General features: G+C 35.9%; 3 protein-coding genes across 3 annotated transcripts; all 3 read right to left on the bottom strand.

Annotated features, from left to right (window-relative positions):
• Positions 1-582: 582 nt before the first annotated feature.
• Positions 583-1,983, bottom strand: LOC130963511 (probable aspartic proteinase GIP1). Its single transcript, XM_057889617.1, has one exon. The coding sequence runs from the start codon at positions 1,981-1,983 to the stop codon at positions 583-585; it is 1,401 nt and encodes a 466-aa protein (XP_057745600.1).
• A 12,651-nt stretch (positions 1,984-14,634) lies between these two features.
• Positions 14,635-16,035, bottom strand: LOC130963509 (probable aspartic proteinase GIP1). Its single transcript, XM_057889616.1, has one exon. The coding sequence runs from the start codon at positions 16,033-16,035 to the stop codon at positions 14,635-14,637; it is 1,401 nt and encodes a 466-aa protein (XP_057745599.1).
• An 883-nt stretch (positions 16,036-16,918) lies between these two features.
• On the bottom strand, positions 16,919-18,449 carry LOC130961690 (probable aspartic proteinase GIP1). The gene has a single exon (XM_057887674.1). It carries the CDS (start codon positions 18,392-18,394, stop codon positions 17,015-17,017), a length of 1,380 nt encoding a protein of 459 aa, XP_057743657.1. The 5' UTR covers positions 18,395-18,449; the 3' UTR covers positions 16,919-17,014.
• Between the last annotated feature and the right edge of the window lie 374 nt (positions 18,450-18,823).

Raw genomic sequence — 18,823 nt, 5'->3', positions numbered from 1 at the left:
TGTATAAAAAATCAATTGGCTCCTCGTACTTTTTCATAAATATAATATGGGTAGTGGTAGGGAGCCAATGACCTAAGTGTACAATGTGTACAATGGACTAAATCTTTGGTTCATGAATAAAATGAACATCACCCATATTATCCATAATAACCATCCGGATACCAGGATAAATAAACATCTCATGTCATAAAATCACTCATCTCAAAAACTTAAGCTAATTTTGGAGTTCACCAAGAATCGAACTCTTGACCTTCCGAATATATAACTCTAATATCATATCATGAAACCACTCATCCCAAAAACATATAGGACAATGTAACACTAATAATTATATTTCTAATATTTTCTAATCCTCCATTGTACGTATTGTACGCTTAAGCCATTGGCTCCTAATACTTTCCCATATAATATTCCTTCGTTCCATTCGATCATCAATTACCAATGTATTCGTTTTCTCACTCCAAGACTAAGTGATAGATTGAAAGGAAAAAAAAAGTTGACAAATTACTTAATTGACGAAAACCTCATGTGATTACTTTTAATCACTATATTGTCTTATTATTATTTGCACTAAACATTACTCTATGTGCTTGTGTTGACAAAGTCAACGACCTTAAAGTCAGCACATGAAAGAGAACGAGATGCAAGTGAGGAACTAAATCCAAATCTGTTTGATTCAAGATCGAACTGCACAAGATTCTCTTCAAGTTGCTTCCCTCCAATCACAATCGAAGCTTTATTATTCACTCCACCGTCAACGAAACCCAAACACCACAAATCCAACTCTTTTTTCTTGTTCATAACCCTCACCATTGAATTCGCCCCATCAATCTTCCAAACCACATCATCCCTATCCAATACAAGATCAACGGCAGGCACCACCGGAGTTCCGTTTGTTACCGTGACCCTTTCCGCAGAGTAGCACACACTAAATGGTTTTTCAGGATCAAATATTATTGTAAGGTTGAAACTAGAAGAACTTGCTTCTTTTACAAACAATTCTGTGAAGGCTCTGTAAATAGAAGACTCTAGAAGAGTGTATGGAACATGACTACTAATCTTAGTTCCACCAAAACCGTTTTTCTTGTTGATAGTTAGTAGAGAACTATTGATTGGAACTTGCTTGTTACCGTTGACTCTGATAGAAGTCAACCCAATGAAATACTCATTGGATGAATCGTTTACGTAGTTAATTACAGTATCTCCTGAACCGACTGGATTCTCAATAAGTGGAGTGTAAATAAGAAATTTTGCAATGTCAGTTTTACCCGATTGAGGAAAAGCATAGTATGGTCCACGTGATCCAAAGAAAGCAACCCCGGTTGATTTTGGTGAATCGGGAAAGCAAATTGCAAGGCAATTAGGAGTGGAAAAAGTCGAACTAATTTGGGCTTGGATGGAGACTTTGGACCGGCCTAACGAAGCTAAACCGGTGACGCCTTTTGGTAAGCGTTTAAGAAGAGTAGCATGTGCACAAGAGAAAGTATAATTAGAAAAAGAAACAAGTTGTTCTTGTGTTGACACGTTAGCTTTTAGAAGCGCTAACGTATCAACAAGAACAGCTTGTGAGTTGACATCTTTTGTTACTGGATTTTCTGGGAATGCTCCGCAAACCATTTCGGTGGGGATGTGTACGCAGTTGGGATTAGGTGATGGGTTGAAGGCGGTGCAGTTGGCACAAGAGAGTGCACCGAAGCCGAGGGAGTCGCACAAAATACCGTCACAGGGGACTTGGCGGAAGGAGGAGGAGTTGTAGTTGCCATCACAATCTAACCATGGAAAGAAGAAAGAGAGGTCAAGAAATAGTTTTGTGGGGCGAAGTGGAGTTTTGAGGTAGACGGAGAGAGTGAAGAGGTTTGTGTGTTTGTCCTTTGAAACCGGTGAGATTAGGGTTGTTTGTTGAGTTTGATTTGGAAAAAGCAAGATGAAGAAAATGAGAAAGAAGCTGAACCTTATCAAGAGTAGTGAAAGTGGAGAATGCATTTTGGAAAGATAGTAGTACTAGTAGAAACCTAAAAGCTAAGCAAGTGGATATATAGATAGAAATTGATGAAAGATAGGATTTCGCGTGGCTCATTTCAACATGCGCCTGTCATTGTTGACCAATTTGGCTTCTTCATTATTCTTTGATCTGTGGATGGATTATGATTTTATTCTTGGTCTTCAATTTTTTTATTTATAATTTGGGTCGTGATGTTCTAACTTCTAAACCAATCAGGTATTTCTAGGGATGCACTTATCTAGTGTAATTTGATGATTTTATATATATTATTGTTCTAAAATTACACGAAACGAATAAATATATCGCGATGGACAAGCTTTTAATTTGTCAAATTTTGTGTATTCTATTTAGGGATAATGTTGTCCATTTTATTGAATCAAATATCGACATAAAAGACATCAATTTTATATAATAATATCGACGGTAATGTTGTCGATTTTAGTAAGAATATAAAATTTTCACATTCATATTATAGACAAAAATACTATTAATTTCATTAAATTATTATCGACGGCTGAGCAAGTCGTCGATTTTATTAGAATTTTAAAAAATCGACAAGTTTAATAATGACCACCTTCGCCGTCTATTTTTCCGTTGAATTTTAATATTATCGACGGCTTAACTGTCGATTTGGCTGTTGATTTTAACGATGTTTCTTGTAGCAAGAGAGGACCAAGTAAAAAATTGTGTTAGAAAATTTATATTATGGTGAATATGAATATAGTAGCTGTAGTAGTTATAAAATTTTGACAATACATAAAAAGTGTAGTAAAAATTAAGATTATATTTTTTAATTATTATTTAATAATATTTTTAATTTACAATTAAAAAATGTGATTAAATTAAAAAATATTATCTAAATTTAATATTATTTTTTAAATAATGTAAACAAAAAAGTAAAATTTATTGTTTTTGATAATGTTTAGAAGTGTAGATTAAAAAAATATTCTTAGATTACAAACTAAACAAAAAATAGATTAATAATTAAAAATACTGGTCAAATACCATAAATTTTGTTAACCTTTAATATTTTCTCCAATGTAAAAGATGTATGTTAGAACTATTGACTACTGATAATTATAGTCCAAAAGATAAAGTGGGAGAATTAATAATTGACTTTTTAGACATTTTCGAAGCTCTAAACTTGCTCATAGTCAAATAAGTGAACGAAATAACACATCTCTTCTTTCCAAACAAAACAAAAGCATGACAACATCACAATATTGCTTTGAAAAACAAATTACATTGCTTTGACCATAGTATCTTTAAATTTTGTAACACATTACTTGGCAAAGTCAACTACCGTAAAGTCAACACATGAAAGAGAACGAAACGCAAGTGAAGAGCTAAATGCAAATCTGTTATTTTGATGTCATTGTTTGAAGTATCCTTTAGAAATGGGAGAACTTGTGATCCATACAAATCACAAACTGAACTTTTTGTCATTTCTTCTATCACCTTGCATCCTTATTTCTCATTATTTATTGCAGATGACACTGATGTTTCATTTTAAAAGGAACATTCTTGATTTTTTTTAGGGAGTTTTTCCTTTTTAATCAAAGATTTGATAGCTACATATTGATTAGTATAGGAAGTAATTTATCCAATATATTGATTAGTTTTAGCATTATCATTATGCATGTGAGTCATTTATATTGATATTTGTGTAATTTTTAAGTTTTGCAATTAGTAATTTTTTTGTTTCCAAGTTCAGCATCCACTTTCTCTACACTAATTACAAAATGAGTAAGTCACTACTAGAAAATTAGTTATTACAGTTGGAGATTTCTGACGGATTTTATCCCAAGAAAATACGAACGGAATTTGAGAGGAATTTTTTGTCGGAAAATAAAAAAAAATGAATTAGCATAAATTATAGACGGAAAAAAGATCCGTCAATAATTCTGTCGGAAAAATTAAATTTTTTTCATGAGAAATGGTTACAAACAGAAAATTCGTCTGTAATTTAAAATTTTTCGTCAGACCACAGCAACAGCAACAGCAACAACAACAGCAACAGCAACAACAATAGCAACAGCAGCAACAGCAACAACAGCAACAGCAACAACAGCTACAACAGCAACAAAAGCAACAACAACAACAAAAGCAGCAACAACAACAGTAGCAGCAACAGCAACAGTAACAACAAGGACAGTAACAACAACAACAACATCAACAGCAGCAACAACAACAACAGCAACAACAACAGGAGCAGCAACAGCAACAGCAGCAATAGCAACAGCAATAGCAACAGCAACAGCAGCAATAGCAACAGCAATAGCAACAGCAGCAGCAGCAATAGCAACAACAAGAGCAGCAGCAACAGCAATAGCAACAACAACAACAGCAACAACAACAACAGTAATAGCAACAGCAACAACAACAACAGCAACAACAACAACAACAACAACAACAACAACAACAGCAACAACAACAACAACAGCAACAGTAACAACAATAACAACAACAACAGCAGCAACAACAACAACAACAACAGCAACAACAGCAATAGTAACAGCAACAACAGAAACAACAACAGCAACAACAACAACAACAACAACAACAGCAGTAACAACAACAACAACAGCAACAACAATAGCAACAACAACAGCAGCAACAACAGCAACAGTAACAACAGCAGCAACAGCAACAACAACAGCAGCAGCAACAGCAACAACAACAACAACAATAGCAGCAACAACAGCAACAGTAACAGTAATAACAATAGCAACAACAGCAGCAACAACAACAACAATAGCAATAGAAACAACAACAACAACAACAACAACAGCAGCAACAACAATGACAATGACAACAACAACAACAACAACAACAACAACAATAGCAACAACAACAGCAACATCAGCAACAACAACAACAACAACAACAACAACAGCAACAGCAACAGCAACAGCAACAACAGCAACAACAGCAGCAACAACAACAATAGCAACAACAACAACAACAGCAACAATAACAGCAACAGCAACAGTAACTGTAATAGCAACAACAACAGCAGCAACAACTGCAACAGCAACAACAACAACAATGACAACAACAACAAGAACAACAGTAGAAACAGCAACAACAGCAACAGCAACAACAGCAGCAACAACAGATCTAGTTACCTGAAAAGAGTTGTGGATAGTCCTTTCGCATATTTGATTCGAGGTCTCAGGTATGTTCCTCGATACCTGCTCTACTCCAAGCTACTTTTACCAATGATACTTCCTTCCAGCATAATCGTTTAATACTAGTATCATCAATTCTTACTGGAATTACTGAAAGTGTTCGATCTTCTCTTACTTGGATTGGCTCCGGTTCCAGAACTTGACTTGCGTCAGGAATATACTTCCGAAGCTATGACATATGAAACACATCGTGCAAATTCGAAAGAAACGGCGGTAAGGCAATTCTATAAGCCACTGGTCCAATTCTCTTCAGGATCTCAAATGGTCCAATATAACGGAGATTTAGTTTCTTAGTCTCAATAGCTCTTCCCACTCCAGTGGTTGGTATAACTTTCAGAAAAACATGCTCTTCTTCCTCAAATTTCAAAGGCTTTCGCCTCTGATCAGCATAACTTTTCTGGTGGCTCTAGGCCATATAAGCATTCGACTACGAATCTTCTTTATCTGTTCAGTAGTTTCAGCTATCATCTCAGGCCCTAATAAACTCCTTTCTCCAGTTTCATACCAACACAACAGAGATTGACTTTTCCTGCCATATAGAGTCTCATATGGAGCCATTCCGATGTTCGCATGATAGCTATTATTATAAGCAAACTCTACTAATGGCATATACCGATCCCAACTCGCCGGCTGATCCAAAACACAAGCCCTTAGCATATTTTATTACATTTTTAAAATTAGACTAAAAATAATAGTAAAAGCATAATTTTGATAAAAAGAAGTTAATTAACCAGATATCGACTCGTGGACGCGGTCGCGGGTGAGGTAGAGGTAGGATAGGCACAGCAGCAATAACAACAGCAGCAGCAACAACACCAGCAACAACAACAACAACAGCTACAACAACAACAGCACCAGCAACAGCAACAGCAACAATAACAGCAACAACAACAGCAACAACACCAACAGCAATAGCAACAACAACAGCAACAGCAGCAACAACAATAACAACAGCAGCAATAACAATGGCAAAACCATAATAGCAGTAGCAATAACAACAGCAGTAACAACAACAGCAACAGTAACAACAACAGCAATAGCAACAGCAACAGCAACAACAACAGCAACAAAAACAACAACAACAGCAAAAATAGTAACAACAATAGCAGCAGTAGCAACAACAACAACAACAACAACAATAGCAACAACAACAGCAACAACAACAGCAACATTCACAGCAGCAGCAACAGCAACAGCAACAACAACAGCAACAGCAACAACAACAATAACAGCATCAGCAACAACAACATCCACAACAACAACAACAAAACCACAACAGTAGCAGCAACAACAATAATAGTAGCAACAACAGCAGCAACAACAACAGAAGCAACAGCAACAACAACAGCAGCAGCAACAACAGCAACAACAACAGCAACAGCAGTAACAGCAGCAACAACAACAACAACAATAGCAACAGCAACAACAGCAGCCGCAACAGCAACAGCAATAGCAACAACAACAACAGCAACAACAGCAACAGTAGCAACAACAACAATAACAATAGTAACAGCAGCAGCAACAACAATAGCAAAACCACAATAGCAGCAGCAACAACAGCAACAGCAATGGCTACAGTAATAGCAACAGGGATAGCAACAACAACAGCAACAGACACAACAACAACAACAACAATAATAGCACTAACAACAACAACAATAGCGACAACAATAGCAACAACAACAGCAGCAGCAACAACAACAGCAACAACAGAACATCAACAGCAACAGTAACAACAACTACAACAGTAACAAGAACAACAATAACAGCAACAGCAACAACAGTAACAGCAATAGCAACAACAGCAACAACAGCAATCGCAACAACAGCAACAGCAACAAGAGCAGCAACAATAGCTACAGCAACAAGAATGACAACAATAGCAACAACAATAATAGCAACAGTAACAACAACAGCAACAACAGTAACAACAACAGCAACAACAACAACAACAACAACAACAACAACAGCAGCAGCAACAACAACAGTAGTAGCAACAGCAACAATAATAACAACAGCAATAACAACAATAACAACAACAGCAATAGCAGCAATAATAACAACAGCAGCAACAATAACAACAGTACCAACAGCAACAACAACAACATCAATAACAGCAGCAATAGCAACAACAGCAAGAGCATCAGCAACAACAGCAACAGTAACAGCATCAGCAGCAGCAACAGCAACAGCAGCAGCAACAATAACAACAGCAACAGCAGCAACAGAAACAGCAACAGCAACAGTAATAACAACAGCAACAACAACAACAACAGCACCAAGAACAACAGCAACAGCAGCAACAACAGCAACAACAACAATAGCAGCAACAACAGTAGCAATAGCAACAACAGCAGCAGCAACAGCAACAACAGCAACAACAACAACAACAATAACAACAACAACAGCAACAGCAACAGTAGCAACAACAACAGTAACAACAATAACAACAGCAACAACAACAGCAACAACAGCAGCAACAGCAACAACAGCAACAGCAGTAACAGCAACAATGGCAACAACAACAGTACCAGCAACAGCAACAGTAAACAACAGCAACAATAACAGCAAATAACAGTAACATCAACAACAGCAACAAGAATAACAACAACAGCAACAGAAACAACAGCAACAAGACCCAAGCATTTCCAGTCCAATAATAATAATTCTTTTTGGGTTTTAATATTATATGTCCGGTTTTGTTACATTTTGTTAAATCATACCCCAAAATAAGTTTAAAAAAATTACAAAATAAAAAACCTAATACATACTAAAATTATTTGTGTTAATTTTATAATATTTTTTAATATCTTTTAAATATATCTAAAAATAATGTGGGATGAAACTCGGTTTAACATGCATATTTAATTTATTTAATTGAATCTTAGGAGTGATTGATTTTCCTAAATCTCATATATATTTTAATGTCGTTAGCTTTGGCCAACTAAGGTTAATTTTTTGCTATATTTATTAATTTTTTGTACGATATTTTCTAACTATATTGATTATATTTTAATGTCATTGGCTTTGGCCAAATGTTGTAACATATATCGAAGCTTATACAGGAAATATTTAATAATTTCAGTTGCTCATCTTTACAATTCAACCAGACATATGAATTAATAGAATTTGTCCCAACTATATGAATTGAACACAAAAATACATTTCGCATTGGAGGAACTATTTACTCACAGCATCAAAAGTTGAATACTTAGCCTTAATCTTCTAGAGCGCTAAATTTAAATGTCACTCATTAATAACCTAAGGTGATTAATTAGTTCTTCTAATTTGCATTTGTGAAGTAGGTAAATATTATTCTCCCTTTAAATTGACTGAGTTTAACTAATAGACAAGTACCGGCAATAATTGACGCACCATGCTAGCTATGTATAGAAAATAACATTAGATATATGTGCGTATATTAATTACATAAATGGAACCTTTTTAAATCAGAAAATAATTCAATGAATTAGAGGCCATATTCTTTAATTTTTTTTCCTAGCTATAATGAAAATATAAACATGCAAAACCCCAAACCCATCAAATCTTAGTTGTGATTGTTCATACTCCCATATAATTTTTTAACGGGATAAGGTGAATAAATTAAAAACACAGGAAGGAATGCATGTGATTATATATGGTCAGCAATTCAAAAACACAAGAAACTGAAGCAATAGGGGGAAGATAAGGATTAACATGAAGATGGGAACTTGTTACCTCAACGAGCACGACGAAAGTGTGGAAGAGAACTTGACTGATGAAGGTGTGGGAACCAAGGCCGCACAATTCTGACTACGATGCTCAGCGGCGACAAGGGGGAAGACGAATTTCCATGACAAGACAATGTGTGTAACGAAAATAAGGATTCAACTGGAGAAGAGTGGGGGTGTACGTGTGTAAGGCCCACATCGGTTGGGGAGGGGAACGAAGCATGTCTTATAAGGGTGTGGATACCTCTCCCTAGCATGACGCGTTTTGACGAGTAAGTGTGGGGGGCTTTGGCTATCATCCCTATCGTCAAAGGCAAAACCGTGAGGCCTTGTGTACCAAAGCGGACAATATCGTGCTAGCGGGTGGCCTGGACTGTTACAGATGGTATTAGAGGCAGAGCCCGAATCGATGTGCCAGCGAGGGCGCTGGGCTCCCTTAGGGGGGTGGATTGTAAGGCCCACATCGGTTGGAGAGGGGAACGAAGCATGCCTTATAAGGGTGTGGATACCTCTCCCTAGCATGACGCGTTTTGATGAGTGAGTGTGGAGGGCTTCGGCTAGCATCCCTATCGTCAAAGGTAAAACCGTGAGGCCTTGTGTGCCAAAGCGGACAATATCGTGCTAGCGGGTGGCCTGAGCTGTTACAGATGGTATCAGAGCCAGAGCCCGGATCGATGTACCAGCGAGAGCGCTGGGCTCCCTTAGGGGGTGGATTGTAAGGCCCACATCAGTTGGGGAGGGAAACGAAGCATGCCTTATAAGGGTGTGGATACCTCTCCCTAGCATGACGCGTTTTGACGAGTGAGTGTAGGGGGCTTTGGCTATCATCCCTATCGTCAAAGGCAAAACCGTGAGGCCTTGTGTACCAAAGCGAACAATATCGTGCTAGCGGATGGCCTGGGCTGTTACAACGTGCGAATTGAGAGAAGTTAGGAAGTATAATTACTTAATTAGTTAGTTAGTGGTGTGGGCCTTTAAAAAATATCATAACCTGAAGTGGATTAAACTAATAATAATACTAATAATTCAGCGTTTTTATAATTACAAATAAAAAATACTTAAATGGTCAAATTTGTTTACTAATCTGATCCTAATTAAATTTAAATTTATAATATTATATATTCTACCAAAATATTAAAAATTACAAAAATAAAAAACTTAATGCATACTAAAATAATTTGTGTTAATTTTATTATATTTTTTAATATCACAATGCAAATACATTTAAAAATAATGTGGGATGAGACCCCTTAACATGCATATTTGATTTATTTAATTGAATCTTGGGAGTGAATGATTTGTAAATCAAAACTTAACATGTATATTTTCCAACTCATCAAACTACAGATTAACTTATTGCAAATAAAAATTTTATTATAGGCTTTTTTGTAAGCAAACTATGTATTTTATGTACAAAGCAAAAATTCAACCCCATTGTATTTGTTTAAATGAACAAATAAACTGATCATTCAATCAGTCGAAGTTGATTTACTATAGTAAAATTATTAAATTTTACTAAATTGGTGATTCACATGATATCTCATGTGTTGGCGGCCTTGAGTATATATATCACTGTGACTTAAGAAATCATTATTAATTCACACGAGCAAAATAAACAAGTCAAAACAAATTTTTCTCTGTCTAAACACAATTGATTCAGGTGGTCTTAGCTAAAGGGTATCGATCAACGATGCTACAAGATTTTTGGAAGTGAATTGAGGTTGTTGTGCAACTCCTCAAAAGGAAAACACTTTCATGTACATTGATTGAGAAAATGAAGCTAAACATCTTGTTCGATAATATATAACCAATTAGTCTCTATTAACAAGATCTAATTTCAGCCCAAACAATTAGTCTCTAAACGCCATCTCAGAAATCAAACTAGACATGAATAAAAATCTCTCATTCTCTTCTGGTGTTTTATTGAGGTCATAATTTATCATGGAAGCCTTGGGTCCGGTCGAAACAACCTCATCGGAACTGTTGTTGGGCATGACTTCTTCTTCCATTGAGTCTTGAACTACCTCCCCTATCTCTTCTGTTTCCTCTTGAATCTTCTCTTAAGATAGTCCTGAAAGTTACAAAGTAGCAAAACAAATTGAAATCTATTACACATTTTATAAAAAATATGGTCAGGCTTCTACATTCTAAAAGGCTTGTTGGACTTATGTTCCCATAGCTTAGTAATAAGTCCTCTTTCTATGAAAATGGAATCCTCCCGAGATGCAATATCCAGTTCAACCATAAGATTGTTCTCGCATTGGACCTAAAACAGAAAAGAATGATCATCAGAACAATTGAAAAATCCAAGAGCTAGACAGATAATATATAGATAAATGTGAAAATATTCAGATACAAAAAGCTCCCTGAATTGATAAGTGCAATTTTGGATATTGGTTTCAGGGGCAGGAGAATATTGCAACTGTTTGTAGATATGTCATTCTAGAAAACTATAGGGATGCATGGGCATTTGGAGCTATTGATCCAAATAGTGGCACTGTAGCATTACTTGAGGTAAATATGACTTTGCTTTTGCACTTATGCTTTTGTGATTTTGGCGACCATTGAGGAACTATTGGAACATGTCTTTTGAAATTTCAGATTACTAAAAGATTTGGAAAGCTTCAAAAATAAGGGTAGAAGCCTAGAAGAACAATGATATTATGCAATTGGCATGCTGAGGAATATGGCCTTATAATGTTCTCTCTTATGTTTTAAACTCTCTTTTTATTATCATTATACATGTTTTTAGAATTTGATGTGATCATAATTCCTTTCAGATAGGAGTAGCAGAATGGTAGAAAAGAACAGAAAACTTCTTACTTCAAGTACTGTGGCTAAGTAAATTTTCTGATTGTGCTGTTGGTAGAGCAGGGTTCAATGCCATGGCTACTCCACAGCTTGACGAATTGATCAAAAAAGCAACTCAGTAGGTATAACCAAAAAGTTCACTATAAATTATTTAAGGATCAGGGTAATCAAACTCAACACTTCAACTAGACTCGTGGCGATTAGGTTAACTTGAATCATAAATTTGAACTCATAAACTTGTTAGTTTGGGAATCGTGGCAATGTACCATGCTTTTAGTTTGAGAATTCACCAAATGTCACATACCTCAGGACCTTTGGCTGCCAATATTTTGTATCCACCCTAGTCTATGATAAAAACAAAATTTAATCCTAAGAGCTAGAAAGACAGTATATAAGATACAAAACTGGAACCAAAAGCTTTGTGGTATATGAATTGAATAGTAGGAGTATAGCAGTGTCTAAGAGTGTTATATTTTTAGAAAAAATATTGTTTTAAAAATAAGACATTGAAAAAGAGTTCATTCATAGCATCACAATACACACCAGCAAATAAATTACTTGTGTTGTCATATTTTTTAGATAATAATCCATGCGAATATTAAAAAAAATGCATATTTAAGTAATGCCTAAGTTATTTATCCACAAAAAATAGTGTTGCTAAGTAAGTATTAATATAGGAAAAACTACCAAAAGTATCCATGAAGTTTATGAACACTGACAAAAGTACCCATAAACTAAGGAAATTAACGCTGTACCCATGAAAGATGGATTCCGTATGACAAAAGCATCCAAATCCTAAATTTTTATTGATTTTTTAATAAAATTCCCAAACTACCCACCCTCACCTCATTCTATCGTCACTCCCTCTCTTTTCACTTCTTCTTATCTCCTCACTTATCCCTCTCTCAAAAATCCTCACAGAGTTTTCTCCCTTTCACTCTTAAGGTGACTACAACACCTTCATCGCGCGCCTATGACCCAACCTGAGGAGAATATCGCCGTGGCGCACCTGTTGCAGCCGAGGAGAACGTCATCGTGGTGCGCCTGACCTAGCAGAGGAGAATACCAACGTCGCACGCCTGAGAAGAGAGAGGGGTCGTGGTGCTTTTGCATGCAGGAAGAGGGTTCGGTAAAGAGAAATCAAAGAAGAAAGGGAGGTGGCGCCGTAGATGGAGGTTCTGCCATTGATGATGTTACAGCTGGCGAAGAAAAGGTATTTCTTTTTTTAAACATTTTTTATTTCATTTTTCTTCTTTTCAGAAATTGATTTAGTTACTACTAAAATGATATTGCTCTATTTTTTTAAATCTGCTTCTATTTTTTAGGAAGGCTGAGATTGATTTACAGAAGATCAGGTTTATGGCTACTTCTACTTCTGATTTTTGCTGAAATAAATTTTAAATTTGATGAATGAATTTGTTGGTTTTTTTATAGTTGATGGTTGTTTCTATTTCTAGTTTTGCTAAAGTGAATTAAAATTGGATGAATGAATTTGAAAATTTTTATATGTTGAGTATTTTTTTGTGTTTGATAGATTTGGTTTGGGTATGAATTGTAAACTTATGAGTGAATCAGTTGAGGTCCGATCCTTCACCACCACCACCACTACCATTGATTTCGGTCTGGTTTGTTGTAGGAGTAGTTTCGGACTCCATGGCAAGAGTTGGTACTGATTGGGTTATGAAAGGTTGAAAAAGTGAGTTAAGGTTGAGTGTAGGGTAGTTTAGAAATTTTATTAAAAAATCAACAAAAATTTAAGATTTGGATACTTTTGTCATACAGAATCCATCTTTCATGGGTACAGCGTTAATTTCCTTAGTTTATAGGTACTTTTGTCAGCGTTCGTAAACTTCATGGGTACTTTTGGTAGTTTTTCCATTAATATAAGTGCTTTCATCTGGATAAATTGTATAATTTATGTTTAAACCCGTTTTTTACCTTCATCTCTTCCAGTATTTTATGCAAATGTCCCCTATCTGTAGTTGTTAAGAATTCGAACCCAAATTTCTTTCGGTATTTTGCTTCAAATTGACACAGTTCCTGCAATATTGAGAGTCATACAAATCATAAGATATTTGGCTTTGTCTTAAGGTTACAGGATACTAAAACAACTAAAATTATTGTCGCCGTTCGACGAAGTAAAAGAACCCTTGAGCGGTCAGCTAAATTGAAATCGTATCGACACAAGTTTGATAGGCGCTCTACTAACAACATCACCTATGTGCTTGTGTGCAGAAAATGCATCCAACCATGATCTAATAGACGACTTGTTGAACCACAAATCTCGAACGAATGAAGTTGTTGCGTGCTCTAGGGAAGAGAACGAAGATGCCTCTTACATCTAGTAGATGAAAAAGAAGATGCTAGCGTAGAGAAAGAGGTCATTCTCTTCCAATTTCCCTAGTCCCAACACAAAATGTGGTGCAGAAGAAGCGGCAACAAGGAGAAGATGGCTAGATGGAGAAGCGCGGTGACGACGAGGCGTGACGACGAAGGTGTATGAGGTGCAGCTCTAGATTTTATGTATTAAGATTGTTGAAACCTGATTTTTTAAGGTTTTATTTAGATTGTGTTAGTGATTAGAAGGTTTAAAACCGAGTTGGAGACTTAAAATTAATTTTACTTAAATTATTTTTATATGTGTATTTAAATTAAAAAAATTAAATGTATTTAGATATGTGTATTTTATTTTTTTAAATTAATATAATGAAAAATTAAATAAAAAATATTTAAAAATACCTAATTGAACTGTATATAATATTCCTTAGTTTCATTCAATCATCAATATAAATATAGTCATTTTCTCGTTCTAAGATTTATTGATGATAAATTGAAAGAAAAAAAAGTTGACAAATCCATCATGTGATTACTTTTAATCACTATGGTGTCTTACTATTATTTGCACAAAACCATTACTACTCTATGTGCTTGCATTGACAAAGTCAACGACCTTAAAGTCAGCACATGAAAGAGAACGAGATGCAAGTGAAGAACTAAATCCCAATCTGTTTGACTCAAGATCGAACTGCACAAGATTCTCTTCAAGTTGCTTCCCTCCAATCACAATCGAAGTTTTATTATTCACTCCACCGTCAACAAATCCCAAACACCACAAATCCAACTCTTTTTTCTTGTTCACAACCCTCACCATTGAATTCGACCCATCAATCTTCCAAACCACATCATCTCTATCCAATACAAGATCAATGGCAGGCACCACCGGAGTTCCGTTTGTTACCGTGACCCTTTCCGCAGAGTAGCACACACTAAATGGTTTTACAGGATTAGATATTATTGTAAGGTTGAAACTAGAGGAACTTGCTTCTCTTACAAACAATTCTGTGAAGGCCTTGTAAATAGAAGACTCTAAAAGAGTGTATGGAACATGACTACTAATCTTGGTTCCACCAAAACCGTTTTCCTTATTGATAGTTAGCAGAGAACTATTGATTGGAACTTGCATGTTACCGTTGACTCTGATAGAAGTCAACCCAATGAAATACTCATTGGATGGTTTATTTACGTAGGTAATCACAGTATCTCCTGAACCGATTGGATTTTCAATAAGTGGAGTGTAAATAAGAAATTTTGCAAGGTCAATTTTACCGGATTGAGGAAAAGCATAGTATGGTCCACGTGAACCAAAGAAAGCGACCCCGGTTGATTTTGGTAAACCGGGAAAGCAAATTGCAAGGCAATTAGGAGTGGAAAAAGTCGAACTAATTTGGGCTTGGATGGAGACTTTGGACCGGCCTAACGAAGCTAAACCGGTGACACCTTTTGGTAATCGTTTAAGAAGAGTAGTATGTGCACAAGAGAAAGTATAATTAGAAAAAGAAACAAGTTGTTCTTGAGTTGACACATTGGCGTTTGGGAGTGCTAACGTATCAACAAGAACAGTTTGTGAATTGACATCTTTTGTTACTGGATTTTCTGGGAATGCGCCGCAAACCATTTCGGTGGGGATGTGTACGCAGTTGGGATTAGGTGATGGGGTGAAGTCGGTGCAGTTGGCACAAGAGAGTGCACCGAAGCCGAGGGAGTCGCAGAAAGTAGCGTCACAGGGGACTTGGCGGAAGGAGGAGGAGTTGTAGTTGCCATCACAATCTAACCATGGAAACAAGAAAGAGAGGTCAAGAAAAAGCTTTGTGGGGCGAAGTGGAGTTTTGAGGTAGACGGAGAGAGTGAAGAGGTTTGTGTGTTTGTCCTTTGAAACCGGTGAGATTAGGGTTGTTTGTTGAGTTTGATTTGAAAAAAGCAAGATGAAGAAAATGAAGAAGAAGCAGAACCTTATCAAGAATAGTGAAAGTGGGGAATGCATTTTGGAAAGGTAGTAGTAGTGAGAACCTAAAAGGTAAGCAAGTGGATATATAGATAGAGATTGATGGAAGATAGGATTTCACGTGGCTCATTTCAACATGCGCCTGTCATTGTTGACCAATTTGGCTTCTTCATTATTCTTTGATCTGTGGATGATTATGGCTTAATTTTTGGTGTTCAATTTTTTTATTTATAATTTGGGTGGTGATGTTCTAAACGAATCAGGTACTTCTGGGGATGCACTTATCTAATGTAATTTGATGATTTTATATATATTATTGTTCTAGAATTACACGAAACGAATAAATGTATCTCGATGGACAAGCTTTTAATTTTGTAAAACTAGGAGAGGACCAAGTAAAAAATTGTGTAAAAAAATAAGATGTACTTTATGGTGAATAACTGAATATCATTATAGTAGTTCTAGTAGTAAAATTTCGACAATTCATAAAAAAATGTAATGTAGTTAAAATTAAGATCATATTTTTTTAATTATTATTTGATCATTTTGTTTAATTTTAAAATTAAAAATATAATCAAATTTGAAAATATTATATAAATTTTAATATCATCTTTTAAATAATATGAAGAAAAATCTTAGAAAAGATCAATAAAATTTATTGTTTTTAATCAGTAATTAATAATATTTAAAGTATAAATTAAAATATGTTATTAAATTGTAGACTAAAAAAATAAACTAATAATTAAAAATACTAGTCCAAATACAATAAATTTAGTTTATTTTAATATTTTTTTTAATGTAAAAGGGTGTATGTTAGAACTATTGAGTACTGTTATAATTATAGTCCAAAAGATAAAGTGGGAGAATTAATAATTGACTTTGCACATTTTGAAAGCTCTAAAGTTGCTCGTAGCCAGATGAGTGAACGAAATAACACATATCTTCTTTCCAAACAAAAACAAAACCACGACAACATTAGAATATTGCTTTGGAAAAAAAAAATTTACATTGTAACACATTACTTGGCAAAGTCAACGACCTTAAAGTCAGCACATGAAAGAGAACGAGACGCAAGTGAAGAGCTAAATCCAAATCTATTAGCCTCAAGATCAAACTGCACAAAATTCTCTTCAAGTTGCTTCCCTCCAATCACAATTGAAGTTTTATTATTCACTCCACCATCCACAAAACCCAAACACCACGCATCCAATTTTTTCTTCTTATCCGTAACTCTCACCATTGAATTTGACCCACCAATCTTCCAAACCACATCATCCCTGTGCAATACAAGATCAACGGTAGGCACCAGAGGACCACCGTTTGCTACCATGACCCTTTCCGCAGAGTAGCATACACTAAACGGCTTTACAAGAGTAGATATTGTTGTGAGGTTAAATCTAGAAGAGCTTGCTTCCTTTACAAACAACTTCGTGAAGGCCTTGTAAATGGAAGATTCTAGAACACCATATGGAACATCACTACTAATCTTGGTTCCACCAAAACCGTTTTCTTTGTTGATAGTTAGTAGAGAGCTATTGATTGGGACTTGCTTTCCGTTGACTCTGATAGAAGTCAAACCAATGAAATACTGATTAGATGGGGTTTCGTAGTTAATTTCCGTATCTCCTAAACTGACTGGATTCTCAATGAGAGGAGTATAAAGAAGGAATTTTGCGATATCGATTTTATTGGAATGAGAAAATGCGTAGTATGGCCCACGCGACCCGAAGAAAGCGACCCCGGTAGATTTGGATGAACCGGGAAAGCAAATCGCGAGAGAATTTGGTGTAGAAAAAGCCGCACTTATTTGGGCCTGAATCGAGAGTTTGGACCGGCCCAATGATGCTAATCCCGTAACACCTTTTGGTAGACCTTTGACTATACTAGAGGGAGCGCAAGAGAAGGTATAGTTAGAGAGAGAAAAGAGTTGAGTTTGAGTTGACACGTCAGCTTTAGGAAGTGCCAGCGTGTCAATTAATACATCATTTGCGTACGAGTCTCTTGTTACTGGGTTTTCCGGAAAAGAACCGCATACCATGTGGTTGTCTACTGGTATGCAGTTTTTATCCGGCAAGCTTGTATCGATGCAATTACCGCATGCGTGGCCGCCGAAGCCAAGGGTTTCGCAGAAATCGGTGCCGCAATCGATGTAGCGGTAGGAGGAGGAGTTGTAGGTGGAGGCATTGCAAACTGTCCATGGAAATAGGAAGGAGAGGTCAAGGAAGAGCTTTGTAGGGCGAAGTGGGGTTTTGAGGTACACAGAGAGAGTGAAGAGGTTTGTGTGTTTGTCCTTTGAAACTGGGGAGATTAGAGTTGTTTGCAGGGTTGGATTGGAAGAAAGGAGTGTGAAGAATATGAGGAAGTAGCTGAACCTCAATAGAGAATGTAGAGAACACATTTTGGGAAGGTAGTGTATGGTGGAAATTGGAATTACTCAAAAAAAGAAAAATTGAGTGAAATAGATGATACTCATTTTTGTTACTATAACTTATATATATATATACTATAGTTTCTGCCTACTTGGGACCAAAACCATGCATTATGGAAAAACACGCTTTCACGTGCCTTATTTCGCTCATATACTAATAATATAATATCAATTAATATATTATATGTAACAGTTGCACATCAATAATATAGCATCTTGTTTCTTTTTATAAATTAATTAATTATATATGATCTGTGAGCATGTAAAGGTTGACCACTATTCTGCTTTGGTTCTTGGATCTGTTGATGATGAATTGTCGAATAGCTTTTTTAATGTGCAATATTTCATAATTGATTCGGGTGCCATCACTGCCATGTTCTAAACATTGTCTGTATATGT

The sequence above is a fragment of the Arachis stenosperma genome, chromosome 2 (genome assembly GCF_014773155.1).
Source record: "Arachis stenosperma cultivar V10309 chromosome 2, arast.V10309.gnm1.PFL2, whole genome shotgun sequence".
In the NCBI taxonomy this organism is placed as follows: domain Eukaryota; kingdom Viridiplantae; phylum Streptophyta; class Magnoliopsida; order Fabales; family Fabaceae; genus Arachis; species Arachis stenosperma.
The sequence above is the reverse complement of the archived record's forward strand: the minus strand, read 5'-3'. Positions and strand labels throughout refer to the sequence as shown.